The sequence below is a fragment of the Nerophis lumbriciformis genome, linkage group LG25 (assembly GCF_033978685.3).
Source record: "Nerophis lumbriciformis linkage group LG25, RoL_Nlum_v2.1, whole genome shotgun sequence".
Classification (NCBI taxonomy): Eukaryota; Metazoa; Chordata; class Actinopteri; order Syngnathiformes; family Syngnathidae; genus Nerophis; species Nerophis lumbriciformis.
In genome coordinates, this window is record NC_084572.2 from 25711522 (window position 1) to 25729343 (window position 17822).

Below are 17822 nucleotides of genomic sequence, written 5' to 3' on the forward strand. Positions count from 1 at the left end.
TTTGAACGCTGACTTTTCGCAGTGTGTTTACTGTAACTAACCTGCCATAGGACAACGGATAAAAATGAGCTATTGTGCTATAACTCCGGCATATTTACATTGTTGCTCTACGTTGATGAATATGCATTGTCGGTTTATACCGGGGCCAAGCAAGAGGTACACAGTAAAGGGGGACTGTGGCTCCTCCTCCTCGACCCACATGAAACTTAAAACCTGCTGTTTTATGTCTTCTGCTTCGAACACATTGGCACCCTAGTTGCCCCAAAATGTCTCTGTCTTAACCCTTTTAAAGTTAAAGTTAAAGTTAAAGTACCAATGATTGTCACACACACACTAGGTGTGGCGAAATTATTCTCTGCATTTAACCCATCACCCTTGATCACCCCCTGTGAGGTGAGGGGAGCAGTGGGCAGCAGCGGTGGCCGCGCCCGGGAATCATTTTTGGTGATTTAACCCCCAATTCCAACCCTTGATACTGAGTGCCAAGCAGGGAGGTAATGGGTCCCATTTTTATAGTCTTTGGTATGACTCGGCCGGGGTTTGAACCCACAACCTACCGATCTCAGGGCGGACACTCTAACCACTAGGCCACTGAGTAGGATACTAGGCCACTGAGTAGGATGAATAGTTTTTACCTCCGTTTCTTACGGTTTGTTGAGTTAGCACTGGATTGATACGTGGACATAACAAAGGAGGTATTTGATACCGGGTAGAGTTTACATGTTGTGTTTTTTGTTCAATCCCAGTAAGACTGTAACTTAAATGTTTAATCCTGGCTTTGTAGATACACTGAGATGAAGTCCAACCTCATTGTGTTTTTGAAACAGCACCAATTTCCTCAGAACAAACTTGGAAGTGTTTTGTCCAGAGGATTATTTGTGATTTGTATGTTTTCAGAATGTGCTTGTTCTATTTTTGGCCAAAGTAAAACAAAGAAAACAACCTGGAGTTGTCTTTATTTTTAAGTTATCATGCCATGATTTTACTATTCCGGCCCACTTGGGAATAGATTTTCCTCCATGTTCCTCTGAGCTAAAATGAATTTGACACCCCTGCTCTAGTAGCTTCCAGCGTTGCCCCACTGGTGCAGTCAAGAGGACTTTTAATTAGGGATCTAATCAGAAATCTCCACCAAACCCACGACAACACACGCAACGGCAAACTGGGGAAGGTGAGCTAAAGAGGCCACTTGATTCCACAACTGCCGACAGGTGAGACTATTGGAGTGCTAGTCAGGAACAGGCGATGCACAAGCGCTCAAAGGCCAAGGTCAAGGAGCAGCCTACCTGACCTTGGCCAAGACAAGAAAGCGGGACTATCAAATTAAGAGCACTTGAAAGGAAATACACACCAAAACTGCTTTTAACCAGCTCAGTGACCTTTGGTTAGAGTGTCCGCCCTGAGATCGGTAGGTCGTGAGTTCAAACCCCGGCCGAGTCATACCGAAGACTATAAAAATGGGACCCATTACCTCCCTGCTTGGCACTCAGCATCAAGGGTTGGAATTGGGGGGTTAAATCACCAAACATGATTCCCGAGCGCGGCCACCTCTGCTGCTCACTGCTCCCCTCACCTCCCAGGGGGTGGAACAAGGGGATGGGTCAAACGCAGAGAGTAATTTTACCGCACCTAGTGTGTGTGTGACTGTCAGTGGTACTTTAAAACCAAGCAGTAACAAAACAAAATTCCAACTAACATATGACACATGATCGACTAAAACATGGAAAAGTCAGCTTTACCTGTTGACTCCGGGCTCTTCTTGCCAACTGTCAGCAGGAGGGATGGAAAGACAGTGGGAAAGGAGAGAATATGCAATATTAGGATATGAAGAGGTGGAAGGAGTAATACAATAGTTTACTCTCTTACAAGGAAAGGTAGAAAAGTCAAATTTCTTTAGGGGTGTATCGGTCAAATATCAGCAAAAACAAACAAGTATCGGCTTTCATCTAAAATGTCCGATACGGCATGTTTACTTAACCAAAACTGGCCAGCCGGTTAATGTCCTCCAAAAACACACTGTTGATCTTTTCTTTTATTTTAGTGAAGTTGTTTAAAAAAGGCAAACATAGATACTAGGAGTTAGCATTAATAGCATTTTTTTCTGCATACAGAAAAAAACCCAACATTACGGGTATTTTACACTTTTGCTGGGTTTGTGACTTGTAGTCCGGGGGTATCCAAACTTTTTCCATTGAGGGCCGCACACTTGAAAATCAGAGGCCATTTTGATAGTTTTCATTTTCAAAACCAATACAGTATAGAGCAGGGATGTCAAATGTACGGCCCGCGAACAGGTTTTATCCGGCCCGCGGTATGAGTTAAAGTTAATCTACCAATGATTGTCACACACACACACACGAGGTGTGGTGAAATTTGTCCTTAGCATTTGACCCATCCCCTTATACACCACCTGGGAGGTGAGGGGAGCAGTGGGCAGCAGCCGTGGCCACGCCCGGGAATCATTTTTGGTGATTTAACCCCCAATTCCAACCCTTGATGCTGAGTGCCAAGTAGTAAGACAAGGAAACATGTTTCTCTTTTTTTAAGCATTCTAACTCGTGAAATAAGTCAGCTAACAATGGAGCTAATGAGATGGGATCTATTCTCTAAAAACCTTTATCAAGGTTTTATAGACATGCTTTAAGTATACTGTATATGTAATGTACCAACAGCCACATAAGTAATACCATGTAATATTAACACATTTTGTTCATTTTAAGCATACGGTGGCGGATTAATTTCACAGATGCATCAAAACGTTTGCTTTTCCCTTCTGCAACAACAACACTACTAATACTTTCACATTTTGTGAAAGACATTTAATACTACTTTGGGACAAATGTTGACGCAGAACCTTATCTTTTTGAGCCTGAATAAAAGGAGGATGATCTACAAGTTTTGCAAAGCTGTGTGCTAAAAAAGATCCAGTTTTGGTGAAACCCCAAGCATCAAGTAGCAGTTTTGCTAAGTGCTGAACAAGATATACCATGCTTTCTACAGCAAATCTAATGTATTGCTTTTTATGCCATTTTTAATGACACTTAAACATGTATTGCCCATGGCAAACTGCATATGGTTATCATATATAGTCAAAAGTATACACACAATTGTAAGCATTTGACAATGATAATATTGAATAGTTGAAAAGTTAACTATGTTTTCATTAACTGTTATTATCTAGTGAATTAGAATTGGCTCGCGAGACTGTTTCATCTGAAAATTCATCCATCCATTTTCTACCAATTGTCCCTTTTGGTCTCGCGGGGGGTCGGTGGAGCCTATCTCAGCTACAATCAGGCGGAAGGCAGGGTACACCCTGGACAAGTCACCACCTCATCACAGGGCCAACACAGTTAGACAGACAACATTCACACTCACATTCACACACTAGGGCCAATTTAGTGTTGCCAATCAACCTATCCCCAGGTGCATGTCTTTGGAGGTGGGAGGAAGCCGGAGTACCCGGAGGGAACCCACGCAGTCACAGGGAGAACATGCAAACTCCACACAGAAAGATCCCGAGCCCGGGATTGAACTCAGGACTACTCAGGACCTTCGTATTGTGAGGCAGATGCACTAACCCCTCTTCCACCGTGCTGCCCTCTGAAAATTTATTTGTATTTATTTATTTTTGGTAACACTTTAGTATGGGGAACATATGAACCACTAATTGGTTTCTTATTAACATAGGGTTAGGGTAAGGGTTAGGGAAGACTCTTAGTTAATGGCTTACTGGTTGTATAATAAGGCCATGCAGAATAAGGCATTAATAAGTACTTAATAAGTACTTAATAATGACCAATGTGCCAACAACAGCCAATATGTTACTAGTTTGCATGTTAATAAGCAACTAATTAATGGTTCATATGCTCCCCATACTAAAGTGTTACCTTATTTTTTTTATAGTAGCATCCGATGTTTTGACTTCAATAGCCAATTAAAAGGTTCCGTCTATAGTAATCATTACACTGTACCTTCAATCAAAATTATTATAGGGGAACTAACTGCACTTAACTCAGCCCTCTAAATAAACATCCAATTCTGAATTAGGTGACCGATATAATATACCCAGAAGTCATTTTTTTCAATTGTATCTCTTTAAAACATGTAAAAATGCATATCCACTGAAAATATGACTTATAGCCACAAACTGGAAGATATGCGCTTTAATCAGGGTACAATAATAAAAAAATAGTTTGATGGAACAATACATGAACAGCATGCATTTTTAGAAAAAATGCCAATAAGCCCTTTAGATGCATTACAAATAAAGTGAGTCAGTTTAACAACTTGAATAGATTGTATTGTACACCTTCCCAGTTGTTTAAAATAACATTAGATAGCTAGTTATGTAGAACGTGTCAGGCAGCTGAGGGAACTATTATTTATTTACTGTTGGAATGACAGATAATTACGGAGCCCCTAAAGGGACATGGATGTTTTGCCAGATCTCGCAATACTTTTGCGAGATCAAGCACACCTGTGAATTGAAAACCATTTCAGGTTACCTCTTGAAGCTCATTGAGAGAATGCCAAGAGTGCGCGAAAAAGTAATCAGAACAAAGGGTGGCTATTTTGAAGTTACTAGAATATAAAACATGTTTTCAGCTATTTCACCTTTTTTTTGTTAAGTACATAACTCCACATGTGTTCATTCATAGTTTTGATGCCTTCAGTGACAATCTACAATGAAATAGTCATGAAAATAAAGAAAACACATTGAATGAGAACGTGTGTCCAAACTTGTGGCCTGTATTCGATGTATTTCCACATACGAAAGAAGCCTGGGTCGGATATGAAAAATTCAGAATTGCACTGTTCACACGGACATGAAAAAAATCAGATGCATATGGGCAAAAAATGGGAATTTACATGCTCAACAGCTCAACCATCAAAATTAGTCTAAAAGCAAAGACACCTTCCAAATGCTGCCTCAACCTTCCCTCTCTCTTACCTTGTATTAGTCTCAAGTAAGTGCGTAGCGAGATTGTAGACTGGGAAAAAAATGACGGCACTGACATTTTATTGGCAGAAAGTGCACTTTCACTCTGCAGCCATCAATACAATAAACCTATTCATGCTTCTGTTTTCATACACTCTGCGCTTGAATATTCCAAGAGCGTGTGAGCATCGGTTTGGCGGCCACGGTGCGACAGGCCCGTAAACGACATTCTGATGAATCACATCGACCTAACGTTCACCTGTACAAAGCCCGTAGGCTGACGGTCAACATAAAAAAAACATCTATTCTGGGTAGATAATAACTGTCAACACGTGTATGGTAGAGTACTATACGATATAGTGAAAGCCAACACAATTGTTGTGTTTTTGATGCTGACCATGCTACATTTTAAAGGTGACATCCTACTGCTTTCTTTCACTCCAATCTGTGATATTAGTGTTGGCAAAATACTGCAATAATATTGCTTTGAGACTTACCCTCAAGTTCCCTCCTGTCGTCAAACTGCGTCATACAGTTTTTAATACTTACTTGTCTATACATAAATTAACTAAAATATGAAGAACACATACAAACTAATGAAGTGCATTTGATGCCACTGCAAACTAGGAGTAAATAATAACAATTCGGCTCACAAGTTACTTGGGATACGAGCTATCCCCTCGGTTTATTGAAGTTTGTAAGCAAACATTGGAGTTTTGAACCCCCCTTTTGATAATGCTACAGTGAACTCCGTAAGGTCAGACTTAAAACACTTATATGCTAGCATTAGCTTCAAGCAGATTGATAACTAGCAAGACACAACTTTGTTTTGCCAACCATGGGAATGAAGAAATTGAGTGTGAAGGACAGTGCTGAAAAGAAGCGGATGATATTCATTGAATTAAAGGAATAAACTAGAGATGTCCGATAATGGCTTTTTTACCGATATCCGATATTCCGATATTGTCCAACTCTTAATTACTGATACCGATATCAACCGATACCGATATATACAGTCGTGGAATTAACACATTATTATGCCTAATTTTGTTGTGATGCCCCGCTGTATGCATTAAACAATGTAACAAGGTTTTCCAAAATAAATCAACTCAAGTTATGGAAAAAAATGCCAACATGGCACTGCCATATTTATTATTGAAGTCACAAAGTGCATTATTTTTTAACATGCCTCAAAACAATAACAGTGCAATACTTTTTCATAACATGGTCACTACTGCCTAGTTTCTCTTGTTATATTCTTATTTTACTGTTATATTTGTATTCTCATTGTTGCTTTTTATTCTCATTGTAATATTTTTCTATTCTGTTTCCATTTATACCCCCATTATTTACTTTTTACTTTTGAATTCGATCTCAATTCTGTACACTGCTGCTGGAATTGTAATTTTCCTGAGGGAACTCTCCTGAAGGAATCAATAGAGTACTATCTATCTATCTATCTATCTATCTATCTATCCAAATAGCAGCTTGGAATTTGGGACATGCTCTACCTGAGAGAGACTATGAGGAGGTTGAAGTGGGCAGGGTTTGGGTGGGTGGGGGTAGGGGGTAGCGGGGGGGGGGGGGGGGGGGGGGGGGGGGGTTATATTGTAGCGTCCCGGAACTGCAAAAGATTCTGGGTATTTGTTCTGTTGTGTTTATGTTGTGTTACGGTGCGGATGTTCTCCCGAAATGTGTTTGTCATTCTTGTTTGGCGTGGATTCACAGTGTGACGCATATTTGAAACAGTGTTAAACTTGTTTATACGGCCACCCTCAGTGTGACCTGTATGGCTGTTGAGCAAGTATGCTTTGCATAAATTTGTGATGAGAACAGCCGGTAGATATTATGTGACTGGGACGGCACGCACGCAAAGGAAATGCCTTTAAGGTTTATTGGCACTCTGTACCTCTCCCTACGTCCGTGTACACAGCGGCGTTTTAAAACGTCATACATTTTACTTTTAGAAACCGATACCGATAATTATGAAACCGATATTACACTTTAAAGCATTTATCGGCAGCCCGATATTATCGGACATCCCTTGAATAAACCATCAAAAACATGAGTTATGTGTGCAGCCGACTAGGCCAAGCAGTACATTCATAGCACTGCTTCCATCATTTTCACCATACTCAAGCAGAATGAGCCATCCAAAGACTTTAAACCAAATAACCAAATAAGTGAACATTTATCCATGAAAATATGGAGAAGCTGCTAATGGTGTGTTTGATGGGTGGAAGGCTATACCGTAAAAGCCCACCCTCCAAGGTAAATGTTGCATTTTATTATTACATTACTTCATAAAACTAATGTGGTTGTTTGTACTACATTCTATTGTATTATTTTCTTACAATATTTCTTATTTGAAGGGCAAACAAGAGGCGTGTTACCTGTCAAAATTGTGCTGTTTTGGGGGCCCAAGAACAGATTATTATGATTGTACTTAATTTTAATGGGGGACATTGATTTTAGATACAAGTAAAGATGTGTATGGTTAGGATACTATTGACCCCAGTACCAATATTGATAATACTCATCTATACCCGTATTCATCGGTACTGCTATCGGTACGATATGTAATTTGTATTAGTAAAGATGTGAAAAAAATGCATTTATTATTCCCATTTTGATTAGCAAGAGTTTGTACACCACCAACATCATGTAACATCTCACAGCAGAAAAGTATTTCATCAACACCTGCTTTTTGAACAACTTAAACAAGTCAACTATGGTGCAATGCAGGTATGATGTCATCTTCTTGTGAAGACCACACAGATCCATCAATGTGTTTCTGTGCTTTACAATTGCACTCAGCTGAAAATAACACTTATCATTATATATATATATATATATATATATATATATATATATATATATATATATATATATATATATATATATATATATATATATATCATATGAATCAGTACAATTAATTAGCATGTTAGGTGAGTCTGAATTTAAGCAAGGTGTGTTTTGATGCCACGCAAACACAATGGAGTGACGTCAGACGGTGACTACAAATCTGTCAGCGGAAGCTATTTTGTACCAAAAAATACCGGTATCAGGTCTACATGCCTAGATTAGAGTATTTTGGACTACTCGAACCAACTGAACTCCTAAGCCAAAGCACTACTGTACTTTTCAATGACTATCTCTCTGACAATGTCAACCAACTCAGTGTTATGTTTTTCTAGGCAGAGTTTTTGTCACAAACTTGGACTGAATCTCATTCAAGCATGCAGGACTTCATAATGAATTATCACGGTGATTCCAAAACCACTAGTGGTACTCGGGCTCCATCTATTGGTACGCCAAATAAATTACGTAGAGCCGTTATCAAAGGTTGATCAGCCGTCAGGGGAAGTCGCGACAGTCCGACCACTGCAGGTAACTTTTAACTACAGTTTCATTCAATCTTTAAAAACTGTATTGTCACGGCGCATTCCAATGCACACCCATCTGTGCGCTCTGCTGATTGTGCTTCCAAGAGCGCACCAGCGCGCACCACTGCTGCAATCAATCACCGGCAATCAGCACACCTGAAGCTGATCATCTGACATGCCTCCATAAGCCTGCACAACCTGCTATCCCACGCCAGAACGTAGTCATCTGTTCCCGTACAGTAAGCCGACTAATGAAGCTCTATGCATTCTCTCTCTGTGTTTCCCCACCGTCGTGTTTGGTTGGTCTCGTGTCTTCCTTGTCATCCTCCCGGCAGTCTGCCTTTGTTCCACGTTTCGAGCTGTGTGTCTCGTTTTCCCGCGTTCCCTCTGTTTCCTTGGCTGCCTCTTGGATCTCGACCTCCCGCTTGGACACGGACCTTCGACGCCTCGCTATAGCCCCCGACTTCCTGCCTGCTCACGGCTCTACAAGCCCGCTCTTCCCCTGTTGGACTTCCACCTCTCTCGCTTAACACTCACGGTAACACTCAGCAATTAATTCCCACACATAGTCACACACCATACACTCTTGGATTGTATCACACTCCATTCCCTTGTTTATTTAATATTATTATTTGCTATTTATATATATATATATATATATATATATATATATATATATATATATATATATATATATATATATATATATATATATATATATATACACAAATAAATAGAGCTTAATACTATGCCCCTGTTGTCTGTGCCGTCTCCTTCTCGTCTATTTTGGTATTTATTTGAATACAATGTTCATTTCACTGTTATGTGCAATTCATTGTATTTGATTAATTATTAAAGTACAGTGTTTACATTCACTTCAGGTGCCGCTGCTACTTGTTAGACACTGTGAAACCCGTGCCTTGTTTTTAATGAATACTTGGGCCTACTACGTTACTGTATATTAATGTAGGTCATTATTAAGTGTTTTCTGAGAACCACTGAACTATCCAATTAGTGTTTTTTTTAACCGACATAATATATTCATACATTTAGTTAATGTTTACAAACGGTGAATACAATATTTACCCAACATCCATTGTTTTTCAGTTGCACTGCCAGAATGCACACTCCACTGAATGCAGACACACACAAAAAAAATGCAGGCTTTTGTTGGCGGGCACACGATTCAGTATTCAAACGATGTGTCACACTGCCTCATCTTCAGTCGGGGGACAGAGAAACAATAAAGATGTTGGCGGTCTTTGAGAGACAGCGTGGAATTCACCAAAAAAAAAAACATTTTCCTACAATGGCTGAATTGCACTACTGGCTGCAGCCAGCAGAGGCGCTGTTGAGGTAGCCTCAACTAATGACGTCATCCATGCAGACCCATAGCATGGAAACAAGAGTCTAGAACTCAAATATTTGTATTTATCCGTAGCCTTTGCAAGCAACATTGTGATGTGGGTTCGAAGTGAGCTGTTTATGCACCAATGTGATGTTTTTAAAATGCGATGAGAAAACAATTTTTGGCCCCGGGGATGATTTGTATTCATAAATTCATCGAAGTGTATTAGGCTGCCTGAAGGACCCACAAAGCAGCGGGTCACCATGTCCTTACTCTGTGTGTGTTGTCCAGGTTGTTATGTTTGTCATGTCTCACTGCGCTGACCTGACCCCTGCAGCCAGTCAACTAGTAGCACACCCACACCCACACCCACACACACCCACCCACACACACACACACACACACACACGTAGTCTCGCCTCCATCTACATACAAGCAGACAGCCTTTGACCTTACTGGCAACCTCACCGGGGAGTTTTGTTTCCCCCTGACAACCCTTTTAAACCCGAGTCCAACCTCAAACTCCCCCTGACACTTCAATTTATACCTGTCAGTCTCAGCGTAGCCCCCATTCACATTTCTTACATTAGGAATTCATAACAAGCCATATATAGACGTAACACTTTGGTTTCCAACCCAGACAAATTCATACTTTAGAGAGAAGCACTATAAGCGTGTGCGTGCACACACACACACACACACACACACACACACACACACACACACACACACACACACACACACACACACACACACACACACACACACACACACACACACACACACACACACACACACACACACACACACACACACACACACACACGCGCGCACACAAATAATAGGATGGTAGCCGCTTTGACCTCAGACCTTGGACTGATTCCTGCAGGAGCCATATTCTTGGCCTGCTTCCAGCCCAGAGGTCTCACTTTGAAAAGATAAGCTATTATTTATGCAGGGCGTACATGCGGGTATGCAGTTTTCCCACACTTTTCCTCTCTCTCGTCTTCATGTCTGCCCCCTATGACCTTTGACCCCGGGGGAAGGTCACATCTACCTGCTGTACCAGTTGACCTAACGAGTTTGCCGTGTCAATCGCGCCTGCAACTGCAAGCACGCACAACAAAGGCACACACAGTCGACTGTACACAACCACTGGCATAAGGTATTAAGAGTTGTACGGTATACCGGTACTAATACAGTATAGCGGTACGAATGAATTAAAAAAGGTACAATACTGCTGTTGAAAAATACCAGTACTTTATTTTATTTTTTTCATGGACATGATGGAGTGCCGTGGTGACATGGCTGGTAATATGAGCCGGGCTCTTGTTGCAACTCAACACACACACAGAGCACTTACAAGCAGAAACAGTGTAGCGACAGATGAGAGAGAATGGACTTATTTTGGCTAACTATAACGATAAATGTGAAGCTATAAAGACTAAAGTGCCGCTCGAATCCGATTCCAATTTTGGGGTGACCATTCGATTAAAAATCGATTCCACACGATTCTCGATTAAAACAGCTTCTTGCAATGTATTATTTGGTGTAATTGTTATCATACAACTTTTTTCAAAACAGGTTAGAAAAGGTCCTTGTAGTTGCATGAAGATGTCCTAAAAACTTTTTTTTTTTTTAATGCAGTCTTATAAAAATAAAAAATAAAAAAAATTGATTCAGGATCGATTTAACTCGATTCTCGATTAAAACAGCTTGTTGCAATGTATTATTTGGTGTTTTTGTTATAATAAAAGTTTTTTCAAAACAGGTTAGAAAAATTCCTTATAGTTACATGAAGATGGCCTAAAAACGTCTTTTAAAAAATTTATTCGAAAAAAATAAAAAATAAAATATATATATATATATATATATATTTTTTTTTTTTAGATCAAATTTTGAAACGTAATGAATAAGAATTGCAATTCTTATTCATTAATCAATTTTGTATCCGTAGGAGAATACAATAACTAATGACTAACAGCAAGTAAGCGCTCCTGAATGTAAACAAACGGGTGGATAGACTGTAACTATACCATATTCAAGCGCAGTATCTAGTCAATACTACAATGATCACATTGAAATTTTTTATTACCACAAAATATGCTATCCTTTTCTTTATTTTTGATAAAATCAGGAAATATGTCCCTTGACACAGGAGAACTTTAAAAAATATGACCAATGTCTGATCCTTTAACTACTTGGTATTAGATCCACACCAAATGTGTAGAATCACCAAAACTAATGTAAAGTATCCAAACAAAAGGAGAATAAGTGATTATTACATTTTAACAGAAGTGTAGATATAACATGATAAAACAAAAAGTAACCAGATATTAACAGTAAATGAACGAGTAAGATTAATAATCCATTTCTACCGCTTGTCCCTCATAATGTTGACAAAAAAATGACAATGGGAAATGACACAATAGGAATCGTTGTAACCCGTTACTTACTACTACAAGAGAAGTTGACCAGTATAATCACTGTTATTTAATGCCAAAATGTATCTTTGAATCTTAATGTATCATAAGATATTAAGTTAAAATAATTAATCCGATAATTAAATTTTTTGTGATCCCCTTTATTTTGAACAGTATCCAAAAGTATTGAAATATGTTTCAGTACCGCTACCAAAATATTGGTATCGGGACAAGACTAAAGGCAATGTTACTCGCAAATGTTAAAGCCTTTCAAACAAAATTTCAGTCTTCACTTCATCAGCACTATTTCTTAACGGGCAATTGTTGTCAACGTTATCTTCATAAAGCCAAGATTTATGCCTTGTTAACAGACGACAAGTACACTTGGGATATAACACCAAGCCCTTGTTGAGTAATTAGTGTTGCTCTCATCAAGAGACTTCAAAAATACACACAAGTGTCAGATTAAAATGGAGGGGAAAAAAATGTTCACTCTGAAGCCATTTGCAGTTTTAGAAGTGATTTAATTCCAAGTAAGTCCTTACACGCACATTGCTTGCAATGGTTCGTCAAAGCTAACATTTGCGCTCACGCTGGCCAACAAATCCGTGTATCATCCGTTTATCAGTTTTTGTATATGAAACCACCACTTCAAAAATGATACAACCCTTGCTTATCGCTGTTATTTTGTTACGGACCTGACTGTGGTAAATTCATTTATAGAAAGTATAGGAATGATTCATGATACATCGAATATTTTTATAGCTCGAACATCAAAACGGGTTTACGACCATAAATTCATATTTTTTTTAACCAATATTTATAAATACATTTTCAAGATCAATAATATTTTTTACATTATTAGAGCCATGTAGATCAGGCCTGGGCAATTATTTTGACTCGGGGGGGGCACATTTATAGAGAAAACTGTGTCTAATTTTAGGAACACTAATACAAAACCTCACAATAATGTCTGATTGAAAGCTAAAGACATTACCGGCGGTATAGCTCAGTTGGTAGAGTGGCCGTGCCAGCAACTTGAGGGTTCCAAGTTCGATCCCGCTTCTGCCGTTGCGTCCTTGGGCAAGACACTTTACCCACCTGCTCCCAGTGCCACCCACACTGGTTTAAATGTAACTTAGATATTGGGTTTCACTATGTAAAAGCGCTTTGAGTCACTAGAGAAAAGCGCTATATAAATATAATTCACTTCGCCTTAAAAAAAACCAGAATGGAATCTAAATTTGTTTTACTGAATGAGACACCCAGAATGTACATGAAAATAAAGAATGTGGGATTTACAATATTAACTATGAACGATAAGACACTGAATATTGACAACATGTGAACGTCACACCCCTCTCCATTGACATGTTTTACAATCAAGCGAAACGCAACAAAAATGCAACAAACAGAGCCAAATATGAACGCGAAGGGTAAACAACACCTACAATCTGATATATCACTAAGCTTTCAAACTTTGTTGTAAAAATGTTCTTCTGCGTCTGTCCCTGACACCCGCATTTTAGCCTGGCTGCTCTGGAAACACTCTGTGGAAACACTCTGTGGAAACGCTCCCCACCCACATTGCGTGGTGCCTCGTCTGAGCTGCTGTGACTTAGTAACTAGTATATCATGCAAAAGCGCAGATTCCAGCCATCGAAATACTTTGCATCGTTCAAGATTTATGGTAATTTGAAAACATCACTGCACATCATAATGGCAGCTACAGTTTCAATCTTAAAGATCTAAAAAAATTATTTGGGATTGTCCGGCGGGGCAGATTGAAATGCTTAACGGGCCACATGCGACCCCTGGGCCTTAATTTGCCCAGGCCTGATCTAGACAACAAATAACACCCATTTAAACTTGTGTAATCTAATATAGTGCTGAGTCAATCAGTGACCACGATACTGAACAGTGCATGCTGATTGGTTTGGTCTCATCTAGTGGCCAATACTACTGTAGTAATTGTATTTTTAGGTAATTTATCCATGCCAAAATGTACATAGCATATGCTTAAAAAAAACTGGAATAAGAGTGAAGCTGCATTTTCATAATTAGTTTTGTAAAGTAAAACAAAAATTAATAATGTTTTTTTATTTTTTATTTTACATATATTCATTAAATCAAATGTGAAAACAAAATGCATTCAAACGTAATTTTTGCAAACACATTTGATACCACTGGGAAGTAAGTTTGTCCTGGATTTGGACTTGCAGGTAAACAAACACTAGTTTGTTTGTTAGAAATAGCAACAGTTGAGGGTGCACGTGCATGTACGAGCCAGTCTGCTCCACAACAAGAGGGTAGAGGAAAAGAAGAAACTTATTGACTACGGCGCGGACTACAATGGCGGACTCGCGCAAGGCGCTTTGGAGAAATGTATACCATATATGGATAATCCGGTGACAACAAACATCACAGGTTGCGCAAAATCCAAACAGCTGGTTTGGCGCAAGTATGAAGGAAGGCACGATTGATTTATAAATATCTCCGCAATGTCTCTACGGTTTGATTTCAAACTTTCGAGACGTATGCAGATCTCAAATACACAACAACAGGTACCAATAGGTAAGAACTGTTGGTTTTGAGTAACCGGTCCCCTTTAATGAACAAGTTCGGAGCAGGTGCTAGTCAACAAACAGCTTAACATATGCACATAAATAAATATTATTAAATGGGCGTAGCAGAAAATACCTCGTGTGAGTACGCCCTGAGAGCTAGAACTTATACTCAAAGACATTTCATCTCGATGAAGACTAAACATTCTTACCATCATCGCCCAAATAAACAACTCCCTTCATAAAGAGCATGTTTTGTTTGTTAACCTCCTTGCACGGGCACAATGGTGGGGGGAAAAGGACTCCAAATTAGTTATAATGCTGCTTCAGTTCATGTTTGACATGCCAGGAATTGAGGCGATGTTATTATATATCCGACTGGTGAGCTGACAGTCGTCCTTTTTCCTCTCTGCAGACTGCATTTGACTTCAAATTGGCCCGGATTGCAAGCTATACACTCAGTTTAGTAGAACCTACTAAACAAATCCTGTATAAATGGTAAGTAAATGTGAGAAGATGCTATCACTGATTATCATGCAAAGTGAGCAAGCATCCAATCAGATTGCAGATTGTGTTCTGTCCAGGATTTTGCCGTTCTTGCAGAAGAAATAGTCTGATAAGTTGCTGGTGAGAATAGACGCAAGTAAAAAGTAGCTAAAGAAAGCATCCTTCAGGATTCACACTAAATGAATGACTGAGGGAACATAAATAGATAAATAGTAAACCTATCTGGTGACATCGTGTCCCAATTCAGGGGCTGCGTGTCTGTGGGCGATAAACCGTAGTCGACCAAGCATTAAATGGGAACGTCTAGCCTTTGGAAAGCTTGTTGTAACAATGCTAAGTGGCTACATGCTCGCGTCAACAAAACTACTTAAGGGGGACCGTATATGCAAAACAAACAACTTTTCTTACCTGATAGTAACTGCTTTTGTGTATTTGGGATGCCAGTAAGTCCCAAAAATCTGAAATCAAACCGTGGAGGCAATGCAGAGATATTCAGAAAAATAACCCTGCCTTCCTTCATACTTCTTCCAAACGAGCCGTTTGGAATTTGGTCTGACTTGCGACGTTTCTGACCTGGGACGTCTGCGGATCTCTACGTATATGGTTAAGGTTTACTCAAAGGGCTTTGCGCGGGTCCACCATTTTTAATTTATGTACGACTTAGGGTTGTACGGTACTGCGGTTGTGGTACTAATGAATCAAAAACGGTACTATACTCTGTTTGAAAAGTACCGGTTCCTGGGCATGACGGCACGTCGTCACGTCGTGTCATTGCTGGTTTACGAGCAGACGAGCATGTTCGGCAGCGCACAATCACGGAGTACTTGCAAGCAGACACAGTGTGTAGACAGAAAAGGGAGAACGGACATATTTTGGCTTAAAAACTAACGATAAAGGTGAAGTCATAACACTGAAACGCCCACAGGAAAAGAGGTGCTTTAAGACATGGCTAGCTAGCTAGCGGCGAACATCCATTCGCAGTCGGCATTGCTTTAGCTACTTCTAAATCACTAATCCTCGCCTCCATGGCGATAAATAAAGTACGTTTCTTACAAGTATCATCCCTGCAGGACGAGGGGTGGAGCTACACCTGACATCCACTGTAATGATACCAAGTACAATAACGTATCTAGTCGATACTACTATGATTACATCAATTTGTGGTATGATCCAAAAATATTGTAAAGTATACAAATAAGAGAAGAATAAGTGATTATTACATTTTAACAGAGGTGTAGATAGAACATGTTGAAAGAGAAAGTAACCAGATTTTAACAGTAAATGAACAAGTGGATTAAAAATCTATTTTTACAGATTGTCCCTCATAATGTTGACAAAATAGAAAGAGAAATGACACAATTTGTTACTGGATAGTTCGGAAGACTAATTAGGAGTCTTTCTTTGCTTACTTACTAATAAAAGACAAGTTGTCTTGTATGTTCACTATTTCATTTAAGGACAAAAATGTTCTTCGATTGCAATAAGAAACATATGTTTAATGTACCGTAAGATTTTTTGTTAAAATAAAGCCAATAATGCCATTTTTTGGCCCCCCTTCTTTAGAAAAGTACCGAAACGTATCAAAATACATTTTGGTACTAAAATATTGGTATCGGGACAACACTAGTACGAGTGTACGACAATATGCCCGAGAACAGAAAAAACATTTGCTTTAACCAAAACCAACCACTTTGCAAACTTTCAGCATCACCTGAAATAGTAAAAGTCCCTAACCTTTATGTTTCGTGGCAATGTGCTTTCAACTTTAAAGAAGTCTCTCATCTTCGAAGTTTCCCGCTTCACAAACCTCCGTCAGTATAAGGAGAGATATTCCCAAAAACAAAATGTAATGGCGGGTCGGTGACTGAAACGTTCAGGAATAACAGTAGAGTGGCAATGTGTGAATGATACATTAGCGATGTTAGCTCAATCTGTAGCTAACTTAGCCTTGTAATGTAAGATAACAGTTTGACCGACCTCTGGCAATATAAATAATGATTTCCCGAAAAAATAATTTTAATTACAGAGCAGTGCCTACTGTGTGTGCAAAGAAGGCGTATGTTATATAATATGCAACTCGTAATGTAGCTTTACCCTATTGTTTACAAGCTTGGGGTGAGTAAGGAAAAAGGAGAAGTGAGTAATCATCAAAGATAAGAAATTGTGTTTACAACAGCATTGTTATGTGAAGTGATAAATTAAAACTTTAGTCGGTCAGCAACGTTTGTGTAAAGCAGAACGTAGATCTGCATCTAAAATTGTATAATGCAAGTGCAGTTGGTAGTGGGAAAGTTTTATGCAAAATTATAACCCAATTAGGATTATTACTGTATTGCACAACAAAACTGCAAATGTGTAAAATGTAAAAGAAAACTGAATGCAATATAAACTAAGCATACAGCAGACATAATACGATCCATAAAGATGGATTCATTTCGAGACTTTGGTTCTTTCTTGTTCTGGGTCTGACTCTGGCTCGTACATATGTGTACACTATAATGCCAAAAGTATTTGGCCACCTGCCTTGACTCACATATGAACTTGAAGTGCCATCACATTCCTAACCCATAGGGTTCAATATGTAGTCGGTCCACCTTTTGCAGCTATTACAGCTTCAACTCTTCTGGGAAGGCTGTCCACAAGGTTGCG

At 39.3% G+C, this 17822-nt stretch overlaps 1 protein-coding gene across 7 annotated transcripts in view; it reads right to left on the reverse strand.

Moving 5' to 3' along the window:
- The window catches only part of LOC133621737 (protein sidekick-1-like), a 782002-nt gene that overhangs the window by 287889 nt on the left and 476291 nt on the right, over nucleotides 1–17822 (reverse strand). For 5 of the 7 annotated variants that reach the window (XM_061984041.1, XM_061984043.2, XM_061984045.1 and 2 more), the window contains one exon: nucleotides 1740–1766. The exons of the other annotated variants lie outside the window; for them this stretch is intronic. In XM_061984041.1, coding sequence (XP_061840025.1) covers nucleotides 1740–1766 — 27 coding nt within the window. The remainder of the gene's footprint in view (nucleotides 1–1739; nucleotides 1767–17822) is intronic. 7 annotated transcript variants of the gene reach the window in all.